The sequence below is a fragment of the Pongo pygmaeus genome, chromosome 20, assembly GCF_028885625.2.
Source record: "Pongo pygmaeus isolate AG05252 chromosome 20, NHGRI_mPonPyg2-v2.0_pri, whole genome shotgun sequence".
Taxonomy (NCBI): domain Eukaryota; kingdom Metazoa; phylum Chordata; class Mammalia; order Primates; family Hominidae; genus Pongo; species Pongo pygmaeus.
In genome coordinates, this window is record NC_072393.2 from 56,149,151 (window position 1) to 56,170,020 (window position 20,870).

Sequence of the window (20,870 nt, forward strand, 5' to 3'; positions counted from 1 at the left end):
CTGAGTTCTTAAGAGTATAGCGTCAAACAGATCTAGGTTCAAACCCCAGCTCTGCCATTCATTCATTCATTCTTCCTACAAAGCCTCCATTATATGCTGAGTATTATTCTGGGCATTGGGGATATAGCTGTGAACAAAGCAACCTGCATGCTGGGTGCACCTGGGCAAGTGACTGAGTCTCCATTTCCTCATCTGTTAAACAGGAACATGGAAGCCATCCCATAGGCTTGTTGAAAGAATTCAATGACATAGTAAACACACATACACACACACGCACACGCACACACAAAACCCCAAAGAAAACCAAAAGGCTGGGTGCAGTGGCTCATGCCTATAATCCCAGCACTTTGGGAGGTGAAGGTGGGAGGATCGCTTGAGCCCAGGAGTTCCAGACCAACCTGGGCAACATAGGAAGACCCCATCTCTACCAGAAAAAAAAGAAAAAAAAATAGCTGGACATGGTGGTACATGATTGTGGTCCCAGCTGCTTGGGAGGCTGAAGTGGAAGGATCACTTGAACCTAGGAGGCCGAGGCTGCAGTGAGCCTTGATTGCACCACTGCACTCCAGCCTGGGTGACAGAGAGAGACCCTGTCTCAAAACAAACAAAAACCCAAAAGAATTAAATGACATAATGCTTGTGACACTCAGCCCAGGGACTGTCACATAATAGGTTCTCAATAAGCAGGTGCTGCTACTGGTCATTAGTGAGCCTGGCTCCCTGCCCCAGCTTCTCTTCTTCTTGTCCTTCCTTTTCCCTTTTTGCGTCCTGGAGTCCTCCCCACGATGCTGGTGAAGACCATAGTGACTGACGCGAGCAACGTGGGCACAGCCATGTAGGCCCTGAGCAATCTCACGTGGGGTATTCACGCCCGCCTCACTCCCCCAAGGAGGCAGCTCCTTCAGGGCAGGAATTGGGTCTGACCCATCTCTGTAGATGTCCCCAGCACTCAGTTCACAGGAGGCTGCAGGAAAGGCTTGGTGAACGAATGAATAAATGGATGGATGAACACCACTGGGCATTCAGCCCCTGACCTTTTGAATGCTTCAGAACAGAGCTGCCTTCCCAGTGGATGGCGAGGGTGAATGTCTTCTGGTTGGCCTGATGCCCTGTGCTCCCCTCCCAGCCCATCCCTCTTCCTGATGAGACTGGGACATGGCATGGCCCCTGCCAGACTGGGAGCTTCTCCAGGGCTGGGCCTGGGGCCAACTCATCGTCAGTGAGTTTTGAGCCTCAGGAAATGTTGATGAGGTCAGATGCACGAACAGAGAGCAAGGCTGTATTTCTAGGATGATGAGCGTAATTACAGTAGTAATAACAGGAACAGCTCAGGTTGATGGGGTGCCTACTGTGCCAGACACACCTGAACCATGCAGAGAAGCGTTAAATGGGACACGGTAGCTGCCCCACTGGGAGGATTCAATGAAGCAGTGCTTGTGAAACACAGCCCGGCTCAGGCAATGCCAGGCTCTCAAAGCAGGTGCTACCCACCACTAATGAGCCCCGCTCCACAGCCACGCTCTGACCCACTCTCATGGCCTCCAACTAGCGCGGAGGTAGGGCAACCGACCCAGGCGTCCCCGGTTTTCTGGGGTGTGAGACAATTCTGATAAAAAGAAAATAAGGGTCACCCATAATCCCAGCACCCAGGGATGATGGCGGGGTTATGAACCACAATGATGCCCTTTTGTTAGGCTCCTCCTCTGTGTGGAAGGCGTGATTCACCCTTGTGGCCACTCTCCCTTTCTCTGTTTGTTTCCTTTTAGCCCCACCCTCGAGTGCACACGTCTTGTCTGCTGAAACCCATGTTCAGCACCCGATGTGTGATTTCACTGAATCCTCAGCACGGGGACCCCATCTGCTGGGTTCTCTGTTGGACCCCACACCCAGCACGGTGATACACAGTAGGTGCTCGATACGAGCACGCTGCGAGGCTGGCGGTAGGGGGCAGATGGGCCACACCCTGTGGGTATTAGTGGCTCCATTTCACAGAGGAAACTGAGCTCTGAGGGGGATGGGCTTGCCCAGGTCACACAGCCAGGAAGCATCAGAACCAGACTTGGGTGGATCCAACTGTGGGTTTCCAACACCCTGGGATGATGGAGAACTGGGCGCCTGCCCCGCCCATGGTCTTATTGCTCCTTGCAGGTGGGGACCCTGGCTCCCGGCCGAGCTCTCCCAGCTGACAGAGGGGCTCAGAAGTCAAGGATGTGTTTGTGAAAGTCCCTCCCCTCCGAACTGCCCCCCACCTGCAGGGTTAGTTACCAGTTTGAGCGAGAACTTTTGCTTCTGGGGTCCTGAGTCACAGGCGAGGGCGGAGGTGGGTGCAGCTGTGGGGAACAAACAAGGAAGCGAGGTTATAACCACAGGGAAAGTCAGGGTCATCATCCCCAAACTTCCCAGCAATGAGAAGCGGCTCTGGCGCCCTGGTTCCAACAAGGTCAAGCGCACTCTTGGCTCTCACGACCTGCGGCTTCCTAGTTTTAAATAAGCTTCTTCTCTCTCTTTCTCTCTGTCACTATCCAGCCATGCAGGAAGGGCTAATGCAGCAGGCCTGAGACGGCTCTCCTGGCAAGGTCTGGGACCCTGGATTCCGGGAGGGCTCCCAGAATCCCCTAAGTGAGTGGGGCTCGCTGAGCCTAAACTGCTTGTGCAATCACTGTGGTTTCTGTGCAACACCTGCTTTCCTCTGGGGAACCTGGGATGCGGATACATGTCAGACAGAGGGGGCCACATGACTGCTCCCCAATAACAGCCCCGGGTACTGAGCCTCTGAGGAGCTTCCTGGTGGACAGTTCCCATGTACTGTCACAGCCTGTGGCTGGGGAATTAGGTGCGTCCTAGGCAGAGTGACTTCATCCAAGGCCACATCCCAGGGTGACCCAGGTCCAATGACTGATTGAGGTGGACATAAAGGCCCAGCCTCTCCTGGCCCAACACGGACCCACGATGAAGGACCACTTTTGCTCCAGAGCCCTGCAGGGTCGGCTGAGGCCATCACTGGGCTGCATCACAGCCCCACCTCCCGCTCCTTACCCGCTTCCTGGGTTCTGATCCCTGAGGCAGCTCCCCATAAGCACCCTGCATGCTTGTCCCCCAACAGAGCCTGCTCCAGGAGCCCTTACTGTTCATTTACAGACCTCACCACGTCTCTGGCCCTGTGCTGAGTGTGGGCTTCACATGCATTGTCCCATCTGACAGATGAGAAGAGAGAGGCTAAGAAATGCCAGGCTGACCAGGGTTCAAATCCCAGCTCCTCCATTCGCTCTGTGTGACTCTGGGCCTCCATTTGCATGTCTGTAAGATGGGAGCAAAAAGGTCTACCCCAAGACTGGCTGCAAGGACTCAACAGGCTGGCAGGAGTAACAGCAGCACCAGCGATGTGTGCAGTAAAAGTCTGCGTCCCCCTTCACGCACACTGCTCAGTGAACCTACTCAGCCCAGAGCCCAGCATGGAGCCTGGCACATCAGGATTGCTCCACAGGTGGCAGCCTTAAAATATCCCCATAACACCAGGGCTCCGCAGCTGGGGAGTGGCAGAGCTGGCTCAACCTGGGTCTAGCTAATCCCAAAGCCCATGAGTTGAGCTCTTGTCGCCCGCGCACCTGACTCACGCTGGTGTCCCTCCTTCCTCTGCTCTCATCGTTCCCACCCTCCCTTCATCATCGAGGCTGGTATCGTCTAAGACACTGAGCTGAGGGATGGGGGGTGACAAAGTCACCCAGAAGCCATCCTTGCCCTCAAGAAGCTCCAGCTGGAACAGGGTTGGGAGCCAGCTCTACACGTTCAAGGCCAAGGGTGCTCTGAGCCCAGGGGAAGAGAGGGAGATGTATGCAGGACCCGCATCTCGGGGAAAGAAAAATCCTTTCCAGCTGTGGGGACAGCACTGGGGGGATCATGCTGGAGCGGGCTGTGACATCATGAGCAAGCATCCGCCCCTCTCTGGAACCCAGGCATAGTAACAGTGCCTGTCTCTCAGAGGCACCATGAGGTTAATGACAATGTGTACGTGCCCGGTACTCAGAGGCAGGCAGGAAAAGCTGGCAGTTTGATACAATTTTATAATCTGCTTTGCGGATTATAAAAAGCTTTTCTCTTTCACTTTTCTAACTGGCCCTGCAGCCAACAGCCTGGAAAGCTAGCTGGGCAATTTTCATTGTAGAGGGAGCCAAGGGAGGCCAGAAGGGAAAAGGGGCTTGGCCAAGGGCCCCAGCAGAGACAGGCCACAAGCCCAGGGCTCTAGACTCTGTGATCTAGGGTGGCAGATCCAGGTTTCTGCTTGCCAGAAACCTGACACATGGAAAATCTCTACGTGTGCCAAATGAAGACCAGAGCGTGGCAGGCAGGCAGGCGAGCGCCTCCCCTTGCCAAAGGCCAGCAGGTCCTGAACTTGGAGCAGGTGCACTGTTCTGGGACCCATCCTGACCCTAACACCAGGAAGCACATACATGGCGCTGGCTGTTTTCCCGGCATCACTCTACTCATTTCACTCTCCTGACTGCAGCCCTGAGGGCAGTAGCATTACCATCTCCCCTCTGCAGATGAGGAAACTGAGGCACAGGGTCATGCTGTCATTTGAAAGGTCAAGCGACAAGTGGCCAGCAGAGGCAGCCCAGCCCACCGCTGAGCTCCAGGGTGCCCCGTGCCTTCCACGTCCCCAGGCCCCGCTGGGGACCCTGACTGACTTCTCCCCTCCGGCCTCCAGAAGGAACCAGCAGAGCCAACACCTAAACTTCATACCCAGTGATTTTGGACTTCTGGCCTCCAGAGCTGTAGGAGAATAAGCATGTGCTGTGTTAAACCACTCACTGTGGTAACTTGTTACAGCGGCCACAGGAAACTAACACAAGCCCCACCTTCCATCGGCAAAGGCAGAAGCTGCGGAGGGCAGCGTGGGCCTGACCCTGAGCTGCTGCTCACGGGCAGCTCTCCCAAGCGCACCGCAGTGAGCAGCCGCAGGGATTCATGTGACTGATGACGGATGGTGGCTCTCCCATATAGCTCAGGAGGCCCAGGATATATGACATTATCATTCAGTACTGGACAGAGAGACAAGAGTTAATAAAGTGCTTAGAGCATGGCGCAGAGAGTGGGGTAAAAGTGTCCACTGCTTGAATAACCATAACGATTCAGCTTGTTCTTGTTGTTTTACTGTTATTGCTTTAAATTACGGGACATACAACTCCACCATCTCTTCTCGACTGGTGCAAACTGGCAGAAGAAAAGGGCGATTTGCTCTGGGGCGATGCCACCCAATGGTGGTGTGTCCCCAAATGCAAGCTCTGCATCAGCAGGGCCTTCGCCAGCCCTGCTCCCCTGCACTGTCTGTGCCGGCACTGCGGCCAGGCACATGAAATGGTAGGTGCTGCTTAAGGATCCGCTGAGCAGCCGGGTGCAGTGCTCACGCCTATAATCCCAACACTTTGGGAGGCCAAGGCAGGAGGATGGCTTGAGGCCAGGAGTTTGAGACCAGCCTGGCCAACATAGTGAGATCGTCTCTACTTTAAAAAATAAATAAGGACTGCTGAAGGAATGGATGGCTCAGGCAGGCTGGGCGCTGGGGTTTGCTATTTTTATCAAACAACCTGAGTCATAAAAGGCAAAACCAAAACCACACTGGCCCAGAGTAGCTCCTTCCTGTGCTTCCACTGTGGGTTTCTGGGGAGGGCAAGTGTGGTTTCTTCTCTCAGGAGCTCCTGGCCCTGTGTGTTTTCCTCTCCTTCTCCTTCTTCCTTCCCCGCCCTCCTGCCCTCTCCTCATCCTGCTCTCTCAACTCAATCTCTTTCTCACTGTTGGTTTTCATCCCTCTCCCCTTCTCCTCCCTCTGTGCTCCTCGGCCTCTCATTCCTTCTCATCATGATTCCTACTCACTCTTTCTCCCCGCCCTCTCCTCCTTTCTCTCCCTTTCTTGGGAGAAGCCAGAGTGCCTGCGTTCAAATCCCAGCTCTACTACTTCCAGGCTGTGTGCCCTTGGGCAAGTAGCTTCCCCTCTCTGTACCCCAGTTGCAGGATGGGGTAATATTGGTGCCTATCTCACAGTGTGGCTGACAGCATTATGTGGGTAAGACACAGAGAGTTCCCAAAGTGTCTGGCATGGGATCCTGCCTGTAACCCCAGCACTTTAGGAGGCTGAGGCAGGAGGATCGCTTGAGCCCAGGAGTTTGGGACCAGCCTGGGCAACACAGCAACTGTCTCTATTTAAAAAAAATTTAAAAAATTAGCCCAGTGTGGTGGCACATGCCTGCAGTCCAAGCTACTCGGGAGGCTGAGAGGGGAGAATCACTTGAGCCTGGGAGATTGAGGCTGCAGTGAGCCATGATTGTACAACCGCACTCCAGCCTGGGTGATGGAGCAAGACTCCATCTCTTAAAAATAAAAGTGCTGGCACAGGTGAGTGCTCCCTCGGTGTCAGCCACGGCCCTCTTTCTCTTGCTCCTGCTTGGTCTTGGTCACACTCTTTCCCCTCTCTCTCACCTTTCCTGGCCCTGCCTATCTGTCCCCCTGTTAGTAACACTGCCTACCTCTGCCTGGGAAGGACCCTGTACAGTTTTCCAAGCGCTTGGCCTCTACCTCCTATCATCATTTGAGCCAACAGCCCCAGGAGACAGGGGGCAAGGCGTCATCTCACTTTTCCAGTGGAGGACATCAAGGCACAGAGTGCCTGGGCTGTTTGCTGGGGCTCCCTCAGCGTGTCGGAGCCAAGTCAGGACTCAGATTTGGGGCTGTCTGAAACACCAGCTGTCCTGCCTGCCTGCCCAGACTTCAAGGCAGGGATGGCCAACGGAAGGCTCAAAATTGCCCACATGCTTGTCTGGCCAGCAGGCACTTCCAATTCAAAGATTTCCTATTGAAATCTAGGTTTCAAGCTTTTCCTGGAAAACGTGGAAGATTCTGGAGCCCAGAGCCTAATAGTTCACACCTCTGGGATCCATGTTCCTCATGTATAAAATGGGAATAAGGATAGTACTGACATCCTAAGGCTGTGGTGAGAATTTAGCAAACCTCTGTCCATCACATAACTTGTAAGCAAATATTCACGGCAGTGTTACTCATAACAGCCCAAAGTGGAAACAACCCAAATGCCCATCAGCTGCTAAGTGGCTAAGCCACACGGGGTGTTCCCATTCAGCAGAGTATCACGCAGCCATAAAAGGAGTGCGGCAGTGATGCTAAACGGCACGGATGCACCTTGAGCACACGCTGCTGAGTGAGGGATGCCAGACGCAAGAGGCTACACAGCGCAGGACTCCGCTTCTGTGAACACCCAGAAGGGGCAAATCCACAGAGGGAGAAAGGCGGTTAGTGGCTGCCAGTGGATTGGGGGAAGAATGGGAGTGATGGCTCAAAACTACTGGGTTTCTTTTTGGGGTGACAGAAACGTCCTGGAATTAGATAGCGATGATGGTTGCACAACACTGTGAATATCCTGAAGGCCACTCAGTTACACCCTTTAAAAGAATGAATTTTCGTGGGGGCTCACGCCTGTAATCCCAGCACTTTGGGAGGCTGAGGTAGGTGGATCACTTGAGGTCAGCAGTTTGAGACCAGCCTGGCCAACATGATAACACCCTGTCTCTACTAAAAATACAAAAAAAAAAAAAAATTTAGCCGGGTGTGGTGGCACGTGCTTGTTATCTCAGCTACTTGAGAGGCTGAGGCAGGAGAATCACTTGAACCTAGGAGGTGGAGATTGTAATAAGCCAAGATCGTGCCACTGCACTCCAGCCTGGGCAACAGAGCAAGACTCCCTCTCAAAAAAATAAAAAATAAAAAATAATAATAATAAAAGAATAACTTTTTTTTTTAGATGGAGTCTCACTGAATAACTTTTTTTTTTTGAGACGGAGTCTTGCTCTGTCACCCAGGCTGGAGTGCAGTGGCGCAACCTTGGCTCACTGCAAGCTCCGCCTCCCTCGTTCACGCCATTCTCCTGCCTCAGCCTCCTGAGTAGCTAGGACTACAGGCGCCCGCCACCACGCCCAGCTAATTTTTTGTATTTTTAGTAGAGATGGGGTTTCACAGCGTTAGCCAGGATGGTCTCAACCTCCTGACCTCGTGATCTGCCTGTCTTGGCCTCCCAAAGTGCTGGGATTACAGGCGTGAGCCACCACGCCTGGCCAATAAAAAAATAACTTTTATGTGTTTTATCTCAATTAAAAAGCTCCAAAAAGAAAAGAAAGGAAAAGAAAAACCCATGTAAAGTGCTTAGAACAGGCCTGGCTTTGCAGAAGCACTCCATATTTATTACAGTTAATACTAATACTACTGCCATAATTATTTTCCTCATTGTAACAGAGTCTGAGCTTTTCAGCCTTGTGCCTCCCTCCTCCCCTTCCATCCCACACCTGGGTGAGCAGATGAGCAAGCCTGGGTGCTCCCTCCTTTGGGGTCTGCATCCACAAGACTCAAACCATGCGTGTTGCTGGCCCCTGTGCAGAAACCCTGAGCCCAGCCCCACCCCCCAAGCATGATGAAACACCTGGCCAGTCTCCTTTCCTCACTCTCGAGGCATCTCAGATCTGTGTGGGAGGCCTGCTTGCTCTCCGCAGAGCCCCCCATTATGTAAGCAATAAACCTCTCACATCCTCTTGGTGTGTGTGTGACATCATTAGTCTCGATGTTTGAACCAAATTTTAGGTGGGGATCCATCCTCTCTCTGCACACTGGCCAGAACAATCAGCCCTAACATGCAGCCCCTGGGCCTGCACTCCCACATGACAACAGCAGGTGCGGTGAGGAGGGGCACACTTCACACAGGGCACATGCCTTCCAACTGGCCACAGTCCCCACCACTCCCAACTGCCTTACTCCAGCCTGCTGCACTCGTTCCCACTATTGCCCAGCCCTGCAGATGGGTAGGCGCAGAGTCCTAGGTATAAGAGAAAGTTGCCTAGTGACAGGTCTGCAGCTAGGGATGTGGCTTCCATTCCCATTCTCAGAAAGGGGTCCCCTCCCACTGTCCTGGTGCTGAGACGACCCAGTCCCTGGCCGCCCATAGACAGAGTGTACCTTCATAGAGAATGCCCTGGTTGTCCCTGGTCTGGAGGGACTTCAGCTTCCACTGTCGCCCACTCTTGTCTGTCAGCACTGTCCCTGTGGGCAAAGCTTCAAGTGAGGTGGTCATTCGGCTCCGCTTCAGTGTCTGAGGGCTCTGCCTGGTCTTCTGAGGGCTGCAGCTGGTCTTCTGAGGACTGCCCCTGGTCACCTGAGGGCTCCTGCTGGTCTTCTGAGGGCTGCAGCTGGTCTTCTGAGGGCTCTGCCTGGTCTTCTGAGGGCTGCAGCTGGTCTTCTGAGGACTGCCCCTGGTCACCTGAGGGCTCTTGCTGGTCTTCTGAGGGCTGCTTTTGGGGGTTGGGGGTCTGCTCCCGGCGCCTGCAGGAGGATGGAAAGAATAAAGCAAAAGCACCATTCAGGAGAGAAAAGTTAGATGGGGAGTGAATCAGCACGCAAAATACTGTTCCTTTATGAATTTGTTCATTCAACAAACATTTCCTGGGACCTTCTATGAGTCAGGCCTTTGTGTGATGACGCTGGGGCACCAGATAGGAGTCGGACCTGCATCCTTCCCTCAGGAGTGCCCAGTTTGGTGGGCAAGTCAGCTCTAGACACAGCTAGTCAGGTGCAGGTCTGAAACAGGGCAGTACAGACAGATACTAGGGCCCAAAAGAGAAAGAGATCCTTCCTGGAGAAGTCAGGGTAGGCTTCCTGGAGGAAGGGATGTTAGAGTTGGGTCTTCTTGGATGAGTAGAAGTTTGACAGGGAAAAAAGGACATTCTAGACATTTACCCAAAAACATCCTGAAAAAGGACTCAGTCCTGAGATAGAAAAGGGCCAAAAAATTTGTTAGATCAAAGCCCTGCCCTAGAAGGGCTCCTAGCCTGGCAAGAGAATGGAGCGGGTGTGGTGGGAGACACACTTGGACACAGGAAAAGACATCACTTACTCTGTTCCTCCCACCCACCATCCCCTAAAGGCAAGTGATGGCAAGAGGCCTCTGGACCCAGAGGATAATGAGGAGCAAAGGGGACGCCTCACACTGCCACTGTGGGTGTGGCTTCAGATCCAGGGGCTCAGTGAACAGAAGGAACATAGTCTTCAGGCCTCCCGTGTCCTGGGCACTGGCTGGGCACAGGGTATATACACAAGTTGTGCTGGGTCCCTACCTGCAAAGGGCCCCCAGCCCAGAAAGTGAGGCCGAAAGGGATGTGGAGCCTAGAGTGACATGTGCTCCAATGAAGGCCGCAGCAGGCACAGGGGGCGCCAAAGAGACTGGAAAGAGGCTCTGGCGGACGATGAAGAGGTCTGGATGCGAGCCTGTGGCACTCAAGAGAAGCTTCCTAGAGACCAGACCGGCTGAGTGGCAGTACACAAGGCCAAGAAGGAAGGTGAGAGTGCCCTGGGCTGAGGGAACAGGCTTAGCAAAGACCAAGGTTAATCCCCAAAAGTGTTTTCTGGGCAAAGACTGTGTTGAGCGCTAAAGCAGGAACCAGGCCACACAAATGCCAGACTGAAGAGCTTGGTCTGAGGGTGCCAGGCACAGTAGGGGTCTGTGTGCAGGGAGGGGCCGGGGCAGCTCTGGGTGCTGAAAGACCCATCTGGGGCCATATAGAGGCAGACTGGAGGGGGAGATGGGAGGCTGGGGAAGGTGCTGGAGTCAGAGTCCAGGCAGGGATGGATGATGTTTGAGCCGGGGCTGTGGCAGTTTTGTCCCAAAGATCATCAGATGACCCAACTTTGCTCCACTTGGAGTCAGGCCAGATGGACCTTAACTCTTACCTTTGGATCTCTCAGAGGAACTCAGAGTATCTTCAGACTCAGAACTGTCACCATCTGAGAAGAGGGATAACTGGGGAGAGGTGACGGTGCTGGACCATCTCACTTTCTTAGGAGAGGTTTCAAAACTGGAGTTCAGCCCTCTCTTTGAGCCTAAAGAAAGGCAGACAAAATGCAGACTAGAGTTACAAAGCCCCCTTTGCAGGCACCATTGGACTGCGAGCCCTGAGGTTATACTCAGCTATGCTGTTCTCTTTGGCCCTCAACACCAATTCTTGCTTCTTCTATTATGTAAATATCTAAGCAAACTGTTCCTTTTAGTTGTTCTCTCCTTCTTAGGTCTTTGCTTCTCTTGTATCTTCCAGCACTTTGCCACTCTGTGTCCTTTCCACATAATTTCTTTATATGTAGGTATATTTGAGATGGAGTTTCACTCTGTTGCCCAGGCTGGAGTGCAGTGGTGCGATCTTGGCTCACTACAACCTCTGCCTCCTGGGTTCAAGCAATTCTCCTGCCTCAGCCTCCCAAGTAGCTGGGATTACAGGCACGCACCAACATGCCTGTAATGTTGCTAATTTTTATAGTTTTAGTAGAGACAGGGTTTCACCATGTTGGCCAGACTGGTCTTGAACTCCTGACCTCAAGCGATCCGCCAGCCTCAGCCTTCCAAAGTGCTGGGATTACAGGCATGAGCCACCATGCCCGGCCTCTTCCATGTCATTTCTTAAAATCTATCTTCCAGTTAACTAATTCTCCCAGCTATGTCTAGTCTGCTGTTTAAACCACCCACTGAGTTTCTGATTACAATGATTATTATATATATACACACACACACACACACATATATACACACAATGATTGTGTGTGTATATATATATACACATACATATATATACATATATAGACACACATATATACATATATACACATACAATCATTAGAGTTTTTATTTGGTTCCTTCTCTTATTTGCCTGTGTAACTTTAACCTATTCCTTCATTGTACTTTCAATTTGTTATTTTATTTATTTAAATGTATTAAGCATGCTTTGTAAACATTCTCATCTGTTAATTCTAAGGTCTGTGGTCTTGGCAGGTCTGATTCTATAGTTTGTTGTTTCTGCTGACTCTCAGGCTAGCTTATTTCCTGGTGTCTTTGTAAATCAACAGAGACTGATCCTTGGACGTTGACCTGTGGTAATTCCCTGAGGTTTGTCTCTAAAGGATGTTTTCCAAGAGAAGATTTGTTTATATCAGGCACGGAGTGGTACCCACATCTCACCACTTTAAGTTAAATGTTCAGCTTGCATTTTGGGGGACCACACAGATCAGTGTGAATTCTGGCCCCAAACTGGTGAGAATGTGAATTCTTGGTTAGGAATTCTCAAAGAAGGCTGGGCGTGGTGGCTTATGCCTGTAATCCCAGCACTTTGGGAGGCCAGGGCAGGTGGATCGCCTGAGGTCAGGAGTTTGAGGCCAGCCTGTCCAACATGGTGAAACCCTGTCTCTATTAAAAATATAAAAATTAGCTGGGTGTGATGGCAAGTGCCTGTAAACCCAGCTACTTGAGAAGCTGAGGCAGGAGAATTGCTTGAACATGGGAGGTGGAGGTTGCAGTGGGCCAAGATTACACCATTGCACTCTAGCCTGGATGACATAGTGAGACTATGTCTCAAAAAAAAAAAAGGAATTCTCAAAGAAGACTTTCCTGCTTTATTTACCCACCATCAAGGCTGACAAATGTCTCCACCAATTTTCTCTGGGGAACAATTACTTTTGCTGTAGTTCACCCACTGAGGAGCCCCAGATTTAAGAGGAGGTTTCCAATTGCAACTCCTGTACTGCTAAGGCCCTAAGCTTTGTCTCCTGCACCCCGATAAAACACAGGCTCAAGGCCATCAGCAAACAGCCCCAGGACAAATAACACCTATGTGACACTTGCTTAGCCCTGTGGTCTCTGTTTTCCTGCTGTTTCTCATCTCCATGGTCTCCCCTTACTTTCCTACCACTTAGCTCTATATTTTAAAAGGACATTTTAACGTTTTATTCCACATATTTGGGCACACTGAACTATAAGGAGTTTTTATTATCATCTGGTCTGCCATATTGCTAAAAACAAATGTCCTTTCTTTTTAGTTGACACTGACTAACTCAGCCAGCATAGTTGCTCCCTGGGCTACTGGAATGGCCTCCTAACTGGTTTCCATGGCTTGAATCCATTTTCCACACAGAGAAGCCACAGAAATCTTTCCAAAATGCAAAGCCTATTGTGTTGCCTACTTGGTAGAAGCTCTTCCGCAGCTCTCCACGTCACCAACAGTTAAAACCCAACTCCTTCAAGTGGCCCTGCCTCTCTTTCCCCAGGCGGAAATGTTCCTTACTCCTCCAGTGTGCCTGGCTCCCCTCACCTCACATCTGCTCCCCATACCATGTCCCAGTGCCTGGAACATATGTGCTAACTCCCACCTTGTTCATTCCTTTTTTTTTTTTTGAGACGGAGTTTTGCTCTTGTTGCCCAGGCTGGAGTGCAATGGCGCAATCTTGGCTCACCGCAACCTCTCCCTCCGGGGTTCAAGTGATTCTCCGGCCTCAGCCTCCCGAGTAGCTGGCATTACAGGCATGCGCCACCACGCCCGGCTAATTTTGTATTTTTAGTAGAGATAGGGTTTCTCCATGTTGATTAGGCTGGTCTCAAAACTCCTGACCTCAGGTGATCAGGCTGCCTCAGCCTCCCAAAGCGCTGGGATTACAGGCGTGAGCCACTGTGCCCGGCCCATTCTTCTTCATCCCTAGCTCAACTCAAACTTTACCCACTTAGGGAGGTTTTCCCTGATTCCCCGAAAAACATGTTCCCTTATATGTGTTCCAGGGTCCATTCAGTTCCCCTCTGTTATCATGCAACCTGCTGATAATCATTTATTCAATGTCTGTTGCCTTACTGAGCTGTAAAAACTCTGAGAGACCAGAAACCAGGGCTGTCTCATTTCTTACTATAATCCTCAGGACAAATACAGCTCCTCAGGACAAATACAGCACCTCAGCACATGGTAGGTTACCCATACATATTTGCCATCTGATGACTGAGGGAGTGAATAATGAACTGGACTCTAGGTTAGCATTAGGAAAGGCAGGGGTTGGGTTAAGAACTGACTCTGGCCGGGTGCAGTGGCTCATGCCTGTAATCCCAACACTTTGGGAGGCCAGGAGTTTAAGACCAGCCTGGCCAACATGGGGAAAGCTGGTCTCTACTAAAAATACAAAAATTAGCCAGGTGTGGCGGTGTGCGGCTGTAATACCAGCTACTAGGGAGGCTGAGGCAGGAGAATTGCTTGAACCTGGGAGGCAGAGGTTGCAGTGAGCCGAGACCGTGCCACTGCACTCCAGCCTGGGCGACAGAACAAGACTCTGTCTTAAAAAAACAAAGGATGGGCGCGGTGGCTCACGCCTATAATCCCAGCACTTTGGGAGGCCAAGGCGGGCGGATCACGAGGTCAGGAGATGGAGACCATCCTGGCTAACACGGTGAAATCCCGTCTCTACTAAAAATACAAAAAAAATTGCCAGGTGTGGTGGTGAGCGCCTCTAGTCCCAGGTACTCGGGAGGCTGAGGCAGGAGAATGGAGAGAACTTGGGAGGTGGAGCTTGCAGTGAGCCGAGATCGTGCCACTGCACTCCAGCCTGGGCTACAGAGCAAGACTCCGTCTCAAAAACAAAACAAAACAAAACAAAAACCACTCTGACTCTCAAGTTGGGCCAAGGCAAACGCTGTTCACATTTGCCTGGAACTGCGGAGATGAAGAAGTCAACTTGAGACCTCAAGGCAGTAAGCATGGGAACAAAAGCCATATGCTAAGGATGGCTCAGTGCAAAGACAGAGGAGCCTGGGTCCCTTAGGGCATCATGGGGACACCATCCCAATACTCACTGTCCCTTTTTAGTAAGAAAAATATTGCTCTACATACTTGCCAGTGAAAGAAAAGAAAAAATAAACCTAATCATTTGTTTAAACCCTTGTCATAGCGTTTTCTGTTATCTGCAGCTAAACACACTCCCAAATGATAAAATGAATGTCACTCAACTCCCTGCCATGTATGCTGACTGCCTTCTGCACAACTGTCCGATGGATAAACCTTCTTTGATTTACCAATATAGTATCTGAGCTTGGGCCTTCCAGTGAGCAAGATCTACTACTGATATTTAATTAATTCATTCAACCAGTCAGTAAGATTTCTCAGCACCCAATACCATGCCAGGCACAGACCCAGGTCCTGTGCAAGCAGCAGGTTACAAAACCACAATCAACACAGGTTACAGAAACACAAAAAGTTTCTGTCCTTATGGAACTTACAGAAGAAGCAATATAAGCAAAATAATGTATTTAATAGGGTTGAGACAAGTACCAAAAAGAAATACACAGCAAGGAAGGGGGACAGGATCATTGCATAGAGGGAAGATGCAACTTTAATTAGTACTGGCAGGGAAAGTGTCTCTGAGAAAGTAACAATTGAATAAATATCTGAAGGCATGACTGGGTGCAGTGGCTCATGACTGTAATCCCAACACTTTGGGGGGCTGAGGCTGGTAGATCACTTGAGGCCAGGAGTTCAAGACCAGCCTGGCCAACGTGGTGAAACCCCATCTCTACTGAAAATATAAAAATCAGCCAGGCGTGGTGGTACATACCTGTAATCCCAACTACTCGGGAGACTGAGGCACAAGAATCACTTGAACTCGGGAGGCGGAGATTGCAGTGAGCTGAGATTGGGGCCACTGCACTCCAGCCTGGGTGACAGAGTGAGACTCTGTTTAAAAAAAAACAAGGCTGGGCGTGGTGGCTCATGTCTGTAATCCCAGCACTTTGGGAGGCCGAGGCGGGTGGATCATTTGAGGTCAGGAATTTGAGACCAGCCAGCCAACATGGTGTAACCCTGTCTCTACTAAAAATACAAAAATTAACTGGGCATGGTGGCAGGCGCCTGTAATCCCAGCTACTTGGGAGGCTGAGGCAGGAGAATTGCTTGAACCTGGGAGACGGAGGTTGCAGTGAGCCAAGATGTTGCAGTGAGCCAAGATTGCGCCACTGCACCCCAGCCTGGGCGACAGAGCAAGACTCAGTCTCAAAAACAAAAACAAGAACAACAAAAAACAAAACCTGAAGGCAGTGAAAGAGGGGGCATGCAGGCCCATAAGGGAAGAGGCGTTCAGGAGGGAGCGGCAAGCGCACAGGCTGAGGCCCAGGCATGCTGAGGCGTGGAGGGGCAGCCAGGAGGCCAGTGTGGCTGGAATAGCAGAGGCAACAGCAGGAGGGTCGGTAGGTGGGGTCTGAGGGGAAATGGGGATCTGGTCCCATCGCCTCACGTGGGAAAGTATGAGCAGAGGAATGATGGGCTCTGACGGCATTCACAGGATCTCTCGGGCGGCCGCATGAAGACGACTACAGGGACAAGAGAGGGGAGCAGAGGGCAAGAATGCTTCTGCATAAGAGAGGTGAGGACCAGGGATGTGGGAGATGCGGAGAAGGAAGTGGGCTGATACTGCACTGATTGTAAAGGGGGAGCCAACAAAATTTGCTGAAGGGGTGGGTGTGTCACGGGGTGCGAGACAAAGAGAACTCAAGGATGATCCCCAGGGTCTGGCCTGGGAAAGTGGATGAATGGAGTGCTATTCACGGCAATGGGGAAGTCTATGGCAGGGCAGGCGGCAGGAACACCAGGAGCTCAGGTGAAGGCATGTTCAGACTGAGATGTGACCAGGACATCCAACACAGGCTGAGCATCCCAAATCCGGAAATCTGAAATGCAAAATGCTCCAAAATCTGAAACTTTGAGTGCCAACAGGATGCTCAAGGGAAATTTCACTGGACTACTGTAGATTTCAGATTTTTTTTTTTTTTTTGACATCGAGTCTCACTCTGTTGCCCAGGCTGCAGTGCAGTGGCACAATCTCGGCTCACTGCGACCTCTGCCTCCTGGGTTCAAGCAATTCTCCTGCCTCAGACTCCCAAGTAGGTGGGATTACAGGCATGCGCCACTATGCCCAGCTAATTTTTGTATTTTTAGTAGAGATGGGATTTCAGGATGTTGGCCAGGCTGGTCTTGAACTCCTGACCTCAAGTGCTCTGCCTGCCTCAGCCTCCCAAACTCCTAGGATTACAGGCATGAGCCACTGTGCCCAGTCAGATTTCAGATTTTTGAATCAGGATGCTCAACCAGTAAGTATAATGCAAATATTCCAAATCTGAAAAAATCCAAAATCAGAACACTTCCGGTCCTCATTATTTCGGATAAGGGATACTCAACCTGCAGGTGCCAAGCTGGCAGGCTGCACATCTATCTCCTCCAAGCAGGGGAGTCCAGGCTGGCTGGAGATAGAAATGAAGGAGTTGTTAACATGGAGAGTGTTCAAAGCCATGAGGCCAATAAGAGGCCAAGGGACTGAGGGTAGACAGAGGGGTCCAGTCCTGGCGCCTGGGCTTCTCCAGTGTCAGGACAGGGTCAGACAGGCTGCAAAGGCATCCTCCCTCCGCAGACACACACGTGCATGCACCTCATCCCCACCGCAGAAATAGGCTCAATGCTCTGGTTCTTACCTTGGAAGGATAACACATGTGGATTGACAAAGGTCTGGGACCCTGCATGCTCCTCTATAGGCAAAGAATTTCCACAGTAGGGGCAGAATTTGAATGCTGCTTGGATACTTTTGCCACAGTCTGGACAGAAGGAGATCATGCTACAAAACAGAATGAACAAACACAAAGTGAAATGGGCCAGCTGAAGGTCAGTGGAAGTATTGTTGGAGAACTGCTCTTAATCACAGGGTGAGTGGCAGGAGGCACAACCAGGGTCTTCAACTATGTTTGTGATGTTCGCTTCTTAAAACACGCAATGGGAATGGGAGTGACAGTCAATGTTCCCCAAATATCGATATGCTCCCCTATACTTCCCAGGTTCCCTTGCAGCTAGGTAGAGGCCACATGACTAATTCTGGCCAATGGGGTGTGAGTAGAGTCATCTCATGGCCGAGGCAGTTAGGAGTCTGAATACCTCCTCTGCCTCCCCCTCCACCTGCAGGGATGGCCCTGGAGGCCATGGCTCCCAACTGACATAGCAACAAGATGAAGGAGGGCTGCCTGGTCCACACTGGAATCTCATGATCAACAAATACACTTCTGCTGTATTGAGCCACCAAGATTTCAGGGTTTACTTGTCACGGCAGCACAGCCTATTCTATCCTGACTAATTTAGTAGAATGATGAGTGTTCACTAAATTACTCTCTATGCTTTGCATCTCTCTGCGCTAACTCCTGATACTTTTTAAAAGTCCAAATTACATACTGAGCCTATGACAAATGAGGATATAGAAGAGTTTTAAGTCAGTTAAGTGAAGAAGGGAAATTAACAAGGATGAAGTACAACAGGCAGTTTGTATTGCCCTTCATTATGGCAGTGCTATTTGTAATGAGCATCTAACAAAGAGCAGCAATAGGCCGGGCACGGTGGCTCAAGCCTGTAACCTCAGCACTTTGGGAGGCCATCACAGGCAGATCACCTGAGGTCGGGAGTTTGAGACCAGTCTGTCCAACATGGTGAAACCCTGTCTGTACTAAAAATACAAAAAAAATTAGCCAGGTGTGGCGGTGTGCACCTGTAATCCCAGCTACTCAGGAGGCTGAGGCAGGAAAGTCGCTTGAACCCGGGAGGTGGAGGTTGCAGTGAACCAAGATCATGCCATTGCACTCCAGCCTGGACAACAAGAGTGAAAACTCCGTCTCAAACAAACAAACAAAACAAACAGCAGCAACAAAAAAGGGCCATTTATTTGTTCTTATAGTCTCAGGCTTAGTGTACATTAGCAATTAAAAGTGAAACTATTGGCCAGGCACGGTGGCTCATGCCTGTAATCCCAGCACTTTGGAAGGTCGAGGTGGGCGGATCACCTGAGGTCAGGAGTCCAAGACCAACCTGACTAACATGGAGAAACCCCGTCTCTACTAAAAATACAAAATTAGCCAGGCGTGGTGGTGCATGCCTGTAATCTCAGCTACTCAGGAGGCTGAGGCAGGAGAATCACTTGAACCCGGGAGGCGGAGGTTGCGGTGAGCCGAGATCTTGCCATCGCACTGCAGCCTGGGTAACAAGAGTGAAACTCTGCTTCAAAAAAAAAAAAAAAAAGTGAAACTATTGAAATAGAAATTTCACCTTGAAAGAGAATATTCATTTTTAAATTTTTTTAGAGATAGGGTCTTACTCTGTCACCAGGGAGGAATGCAGTGGCATAATCATGGCTCACTGCAGCCTCAAACTCCTGGGCTCAAGCAATCTTCCCAGGTAGCTGGAACTATGGGTGTGTGCCACCACAACTGAGTAATTTTTTAAGACTTTTTTTGTAGAGACAGTGTCTCACTATGTTCCCAGGCTGGTCTGGAACTCCTGGCCTCCAGCAATCCTCCGGCCTCAGCCTCCCAAAGTGCTGGGATTACAGGCATGAGCTACCATCCTGGCTTCTAGAGACCATTCTGATCAAACCCTTTTCCTTTATTCACTGTAAAGGCTGGCTTCTGTTGCAAATGCAAACAGTGGAGTCCTTAAAATCACAGGTTTGGCCCCAGGCTGCCAGATTTCAATCCCAGATCCGCTACATGCTGGGCAAGCTACTTAACTTCTCTGTGTCACAGTCCACCCCACTGTAAAATGCGGCTTCTCCCAGCTCCTATCTGATAGAATGGTCGATGAGGTCTAAATGAATACATTTATATGAGGTGCTGAGAACAGGGCCTGGCCCATAGAAAGCCTTTTATGTTAGTGCTTGCTGTGACCATGCCTTGCACCCAAGTTACTATATTCCAGTCATTAATGTTTCTATTCTTCCCTTTCTTCTTTGATAGGAAGTTCTGAGCTCCTCAGGCCTGTCTATTTCCTCTAGGCACTGACTTTTGAAATTCTAGAGCTTGTCCTTAAAAACCACAGGCCATCCCATCAGCTGGTGAAAGAAATCTCAGCCACATGAGGAGAGAAGGGGTCCTGGATTCCTCTTCCTCAGGCTGCAGAAGAGCAGAAACACTCTGTGGCATAAATCTGCCCTTCTGTTTTTTCAAACAAAGGAGTCATGTAAGACATCTGGACTGCAAAGGCTGTCGGTCAAGTATCTTTTACTCTCTAGAAAGCCAGTCATTCTAACTTAAGTTAGCCAGACTAACTTAGTGATTTGTTGTCCTGCTAGTAATATGTAAAAGAACATCTCTTTCTCAAAGGCATAAATACTAGTGAGCATTTTTGTTAAGCTAGAGGTCTCACTGCCTCTTCCCTCTCTGCCAGGCAAACCTGGGTGTTGACACTGGTGTCACAAGACCAAATTGCCTAGATGTACCCAATAAATATATACACCTAATATGTACCCAGGTAAATTAAAAATTAAAAAAAAGGCCGGGCGCGGTGGCTCACGCCTGTAATCCCAGCACTTTGGGAGGCCGAGGCGGGCAGATCACGAGGTCAGGAGATCGAGACCATCTTGGCTAACACGATGAAACCCCATCTCTACTAAAAATACAAAAAATTAGCCGGGCGCGGTGGCGGGCGCCTGGAGTCCCAGCTACTTGTGAGGCTGAGGCAGGAGAATGGCATGAACCCAGGAGGCAGAGCTTGCAGTGAGCCAAGATAGTGCCACTGCAGTCTGGCCTGGGCGAAAGAGCGAGACTCCGTCTCTAAAAAAAAAAAAAAAAAAAATTAGTCTCGCTCTGTCACCCAGGCTGGAGTGCAGTCGCGCGATCTCGGCTCACTGCAACCTCCGCCTCTAGGGTTCAAGCGATTCTCCTGCCTCAGTCTCCCGAATAGCTAGGATTACAGGCGTGGGCCACTGTGCCTGGCTAATTAAAAATATATGTATTTTTAAACTGCATAGAGGCTGGTGCCTGGAGAGTTGTATTAGCGAGAAATAATGTGTCATTATGTTAAACCACTAAGATTTAGAAGTTGCTTGTTACTGAAGCCTAGCTTAGCCAGACTCTATACTTCTTTTTTATTTTTTAGCAACAGGGTCCCACCCTGTCACTCAGGCTGGAGTGCAATGGCATGATCATGGCTCACTGCAGCCTCGAGCTCTTG

At 50.5% G+C, this 20,870-nt stretch overlaps 1 protein-coding gene across 7 annotated transcripts in view; it reads right to left on the reverse strand.

Moving 5' to 3' along the window:
- VRK3 (VRK serine/threonine kinase 3) overlaps positions 1-20,870 on the reverse strand; it is a 49,568-nt gene that overhangs the window by 22,263 nt on the left and 6,435 nt on the right. For all 7 annotated transcript variants that reach the window (XM_054464862.2, XM_054464864.2, XM_054464857.2 and 4 more), the window contains exons 3-6: positions 17,360-17,499; positions 10,777-10,926; positions 9,010-9,372; positions 2,266-2,330 (exon numbers count right to left, since the gene is read on the reverse strand). In XM_054464862.2, coding sequence (XP_054320837.1) covers positions 2,266-2,330; positions 9,010-9,372; positions 10,777-10,926; positions 17,360-17,498 — 717 coding nt within the window. In that variant the 5' untranslated portion in view covers position 17,499. The remainder of the gene's footprint in view (positions 1-2,265; positions 2,331-9,009; positions 9,373-10,776; positions 10,927-17,359; positions 17,500-20,870) is intronic.